Raw genomic sequence first — 5881 nt, 5'->3', positions numbered from 1 at the left:
TTCTGATGAAGGGTCTAGGCCTGAAACGTCAGCCTTTCTGCTCCTATGATGCTGCTTGGCCTGCTGTGTTCATCCAGCCCTGCACCTTGTTATTTAAAATACAACTTGAATTGAAGCATCTTTTGCCAACAATAAGTTGCAGCCAAAGAATAATGCATAAAGCTCAGATACTACATCACATAAGGTGAGGGCACGTAGTGCAGTGGTAGTGTCCTTATCTCTGAGCCAGGAGGTCTTGTTTCAAGTCCCATCTGCCACAGAGGTATATAGTACCATCAGCAAACAGGCTGATCAGAAAAAATACTTAGTATATCATATGATGCTTTGGAATTCCAAATACACTAAAGCTCTTTGGACATTTTTAGATGGTAGTATCATATATCTACTATCTGTGCTTAACCTAATTTGAATATTAATGTAATCATTCAAATGAACCCCAATATCCAAGTTAAATTGTCTACACAATAATAAGTTAGCAATTGCCTCAATTTGTCCTTATTCTTATTTTCCTAAATTCTCAGCTTTTAATAAATTGGGAAACTGAACCTTTACATTTTTTTTTAATTCATTCTTGGGATGTGGGCATCATTGACATCTCCAATTGCCTACAGGCCAGTTGAGAATCAAGTACATTGCTGATGGTCTGGTGTCACATACAGACCACACCACATAAGAATGGAAGATTTTCTTCCCTAAAAGATATTAGTGAACTAGATCGGTTTTTATGACAATCAGCAGTGCTTACATGGTTACAATTAGAATCATGGAATAGAATCCCTACAGTGTGGAAACAGGCCCTTCGGCCCAACAAGTCCACGCCGACCATCAGAGCATCCCCCCCAGACACATCCCCCTATAACTCACCTAATCTACACATCCCTGAACACTACGGACAATTTAGCTTGGCCAATCCACCTAGCCTGCACATCTTTGGACTGTGGGAGGAAGCCGGAGCACCCGGAGGAAACCCACGCAGACACAGGGAGAATGTGCAAACTCCACACAGGCAGTTGCCCGAGGGTGGAATCGAACCTGGCGCTGTGAGGCAGCAGTGCTAACCACTGAGCCACTGTGCGCCCCAATTAAGTGAGCTTTTATTCAAGATTTTATTCAATTCAAACCACATCATCTGTCATGGTAGGATTCAAACCCAATGTCCCCAGAACAATAGTCAGGGCTCTGGATCACTAGATCGGTGACATTACTATTTTGCCACTACCTCACGTATCAAATTGAATGAGTTGTTAGCTCTCCAGTTGCCGACTTAAAAGGTTGTACGTTCAAGCCAAATTTCAGGACTGGAACAGATAGCCTTAGTTGACAACAATGCAATGTGAAAGACCGCTTTATTGTTGAAAGCAAGATCATTTGAATGAGTCATTAAGTTGAGGATCAGAGTGCTTGTTCATGCTAAAGATCCCACTGGAATATCTAAGAGCAAGGAGTTCTTCCTGTGTTCTGGCCAACATTTCTCCCTAAGCCAACATCACTGAAAGCAAGCTAGTCTATCATTTAACTTTTTATTAATGAGCACTACATTTGCAATTTGGCTGTTTTGGCCTAATTAAAAAGCATTTTTTAAATGTGAAGAACTTACACATGTTTTAAGGATATGCTACAAAATTAATACAGCTCTTCATCCTACTATGTCTGTGTTGGATTTGACCTAACTGGAACAAGAAACAAATTAGAAGATAAATGGCTTTATAAGTGCGCAACCAATCTACATGGTTACCTGGTTTACAAGAAGATAGGGACCAAACAGCCTGTGAGCCTATCTCACGCACTGTGCCAGTTCTTTCCAACTGTTTTGGATCTTCTCCAGGTGGAGTTTTACTTGGGGTGGTCATTATTTTTTATTCTTGATCTGCAAAATAGAACATAATTTGATTGAAAGACAACAATTGAAAAACCAATGAACTCCTTTATTATAAATATGTAAATGAGATACACATATATGTCAAACATGGACAGCCTGCTGACCCTTGGCTCCATTCAGTCAGTGGGGTCGTCTGATCCGGTAAGTGGTAGATGCGCCACCGAAGGCAGCTCCCGACATCTGGTCAATCATTATTAGAGGTCATGAAAAGAAAATGTTGATCCCCGAGATCTTCAGGCGAAGTACTTCATGGACAATGAAAATATTTCCTGATAAGTTGGAGTCAGCCGATGATCAGGAACTGTACATGGGCTTCCCTTGGGAAGTGAAGCCTCCATGTTAATGGGATGAATGACAGAGGATAAGCAGTGGAGAAAACAATGAGTGCAAAGTAAGTGTATATATAAGATTACAAATACATTTTAATTTGCCTTTTTAAAATGCATCAAACTTCAGATTAAAGAGCAACAGAATGGATAAATTTCAAGAGGCTGGCTTGTCACAACACAATTAAGTGTCAGAAAGCAAAATGAATTTGCACTGCTATCCTCGGGGAATGTTCTCCATCAGCATTTGTTACGAAGTTGGGTAGAGTATTCATGAATTGGAAGGTAGGAAGTCAGAATTTGTTGGCAAAAATGATCGTCGGGAAGAGTGCTGTGGTACCTTTAAGAGCTTGTGCTTTGTTTGTGCTTGCAAGTTTATAAATGCAGGTGCACAGAGAGTGCCCGAATGGAAACATTTTGCATAGAATAGCCAAGCAGCACTTTTTCCAAGACAAGTTTGATTTTGGCCAATTAATTTTAACAAAGCACCTAGAAACAGAAAACCAATTGAATTTCAATCTGATGGTGTTGACAATCTGAAACTAATCATACTATAAGAATTTGATTATGTCATTATGGATATATAAAATGAGGGCATTTGGAAAATCGGGGACAGCCATCTGCCAGAGTTAGAACCATTCAGCTTTCAGAGAAAGCCCATATAATTAATCAAAGGTACCACGGTATTTTAGCTCAAAGTTCTCCATGAGGAAATTATAGAGGTAAAACATCCCTGACAGCAGAATTAACAGAAGAAAGGCGTTTGTGAAGACAGCGAAGACAGAATATTCCAGAAGACAGTCTGCGCGAACTTGGAGAGATTACATTATAATTCATTGTTCTCTTATAATTGGGTTTATTAAGTGGGACTTGTGTTTATTTGAACAGTATTCCAGCGAATTTATACCAGTTAGGAAGTAGTTAATAGTCTAAGTGGGAATTGTCAGTTTGTTAGTAATTCTGTTAATTTGTTCATTGTTGGATTAAATAAATAGTTTCTTGTTACTTGTAAAATGGACATCAGGGATTTTCTTCCTTTTAACCACTCTTCCAATAGATTACGAGGGGAAAGGCAAGCTTCTCTGGGTGTTTCAGGGGTAATTTTTAGAGAGGAACCCCTACTCCTGTCATAGCAGATTGGGGCTTGTGTTATGGTTTAACTATCGGGGAGATTCAGCTATTACCCCTCCATAACAAATTCCACTAGTTTTTCCAATATTCCAACCATCACAAAAGTGGATAGAAATTCCAGTGTGGATAACAGCACTACCTACTGCCTAGAACTAAAATAATACGCTTGAGTTGTCAGCTTACATCACAGAAATAAACAAAGAAAGAACTGAAATTATATTGTGCTTTTCACCAGATGTCACAAAGTGTTTTACACTCAAAAAATGCTTTCGCAATGTAGGAAACACGGCAACCCATATGCACACAGCAAACTCCCATAAACAGCAATATGATAATGACTAGACATTCTGTTCTTCTGATGTCGATAATTATTGGCCAAGGCACTGAGGTTAACTCCTCTACACGTCTTTCAGATCGTTTACATACAACCAAACAGGCAAATAGAACCTCAGTTTAAAATTTTCATCTGAAAGACAACACCTCGAACAATGCCCCACACACTCAGTGCTGCATTGGAGTGTCAGCTTTAAGCTTCATACACAAGCCCTGGAATGGGATTTTTTTGTATTCATCCATGAGATGTGGACATCACTGGCTGGGCCTGCACTAATTGCTCATCTCCAGTTATTTAGAGAGTAGTTAAAAAGTCTACCATGTTGCTGTGGGTCTGGAGTCATTTATAAGCCAGACCAGACAAGGATGGCAGATTTCCTTTCCAAAAGAACATTAGTGAATGAAATGGATTCTTTTTCCCAAAAACAATCAACAGTACTTACAATTGGTTGCCATTAGGCCAGCATTTTATACTAGATTTTCTTTTAAAAATTGAATTCAAATCTCACCTGGCGTCATGGCAGGATTCAAACCCATATCCCCAGAACATTAGCCTGGGCTTCTAGATTACCACTATGCCATTGTCTTCCTCAAAAACCAAAACCTGGAATCTTGTGACTCAGAGGTTAAAGTGCTATCCAGCAGTGTCAACTGATAAAGCATTAAATATTCTCTATTTAAACTTGTTGAGGCATGTTAAGGCATACCTCTGGAGTAGGTTCAACTTGAACGCCGGTGCTTTTTTTAAAAATTGAACCCATTTTTCTAATCAACCTTTCCAGAGACGTTATTACACACCTCTGGAGCAGGTTGGACTTGAACCCAGGCCTCTTGGTCAAGGGGCAGGGACACTACCATTCCACCACAATGCCTACTGGGCTAGTAATACCTAACAATTGCAGATGTTAAAGTAGATGCAGTTATTGGTTACCCTGACAGTCTTCCAAAAATTGCTATTATGTCTTCACCTTGGGTAACAAACATGGTGCATGATCAACAATCATGCATATCATATCAGAATTTAAACTACTTTAGTTAACGCTAGTTGACCAGGGTAATAGTCAACCAAACCAAAAAAAAAGATCAAAAGAAAAAGTTACTGAGATAGGACATTGTTGTTTTAACCTTAGGTTGTAAACTCACTGCAAAGTTTCAATTCAGTCAACTAATTAGCCACAAAAGACCAACATATTTGCATCATATTCAATCCAAAACAGTTTTTTTTTCTAATCAACCTGTTCAGAGATGTTACTACACACCTCTGGAGGAGATGGGACTGGAAGCTGGGCCTCCTGGTCCAGGGGGAGGGAGACTACCATTGCATCACTATTGAATGACTAACTGGAATGGAAACACCTAAAATGAACAGAGTTTTCAATTAGGATCAAATTTTCTTGGCATGACATCTTATTAAAAGCAAAGTGAATATTGAATCAGTGATTAACAGCTGCAGCAGGTTTGAAAACTGCATGCTATTTTACAGAAGAATGAGAGCAAATTAAAATTGTTTTCTCAATAAATGGAAAATTATTAAATCAATGGCATCTATATTATTGTCACAAGAACATAAGAATTTACAAAAATGATTTAGATGAGAATATAAAAGGCATGGTAAGTTTGTGTATGACACCAAAATTGGTGATTTGTTGGTTAAGTGAAGAAGGTTACATAAGATTACAAGGAGAACTTGATCAATTGGGTCAATGGGCTGAAGATTGGCAGATGGAGTTTAATTTAGATAACTGTGAAGTATTGCATTTTGGTAAAACAAACAAGGGCAGGACTTACACAATCATAAGTATGGCCTTGGGTAGTGTTGTGAAACAGAGGCCTAGGGGTTCAGGTCCATAATTCTTTGAAAACCTTCATTGTCTATTATGCAACTAATTTTGCTGTTGTCCACAAACTTACTAATCACACCTTCTATACTTTCATCCAAATTATTTACATAAATGACAAACAAAAGAGTACCCAGAACCTGTGGAACACCACTCTGTCTCCGTTAAGCCAATTATGAATCCCATCTGACCTAACTTTACTGATTAGTGCACCATGAAGAACCTTGCCAAAGGCTTTGCTAAAATCCAAATAAAAAACTGCTTTGCCATCATCGATCTTTTTGGTAACTTCCTCAAAAAACTCAATGAAGTTTGAGAGACACGATTTTCCTCACATAAAACCATGCTGACTATCCCTGATTAATTTTTGCCTC

General features: G+C 38.8%; 1 protein-coding gene across 1 annotated transcript in view; it reads right to left on the bottom strand.

The window, feature by feature from the left end:
- anapc10 (anaphase promoting complex subunit 10) overlaps nucleotides 1-1875 on the bottom strand; it is a 45606-nt gene extending 43731 nt beyond the window's left edge. Inside the window, exon 1 of the mRNA XM_048604572.1 lies at nucleotides 1736-1875. Coding sequence (XP_048460529.1) covers nucleotides 1736-1850 — 115 coding nt within the window. The 5' untranslated portion in view covers nucleotides 1851-1875. The remainder of the gene's footprint in view (nucleotides 1-1735) is intronic.
- Between the last annotated feature and the right edge of the window lie 4006 nt (nucleotides 1876-5881).

Source organism: Rhincodon typus, chromosome 1 (genome assembly GCF_021869965.1).
Source record: "Rhincodon typus isolate 14 chromosome 1, sRhiTyp1.1, whole genome shotgun sequence".
In the NCBI taxonomy this organism is placed as follows: domain Eukaryota; kingdom Metazoa; phylum Chordata; class Chondrichthyes; order Orectolobiformes; family Rhincodontidae; genus Rhincodon; species Rhincodon typus.
Note: the sequence above shows the minus strand (reverse complement) of the source record. Positions and strands in the feature narration are given on the sequence as shown.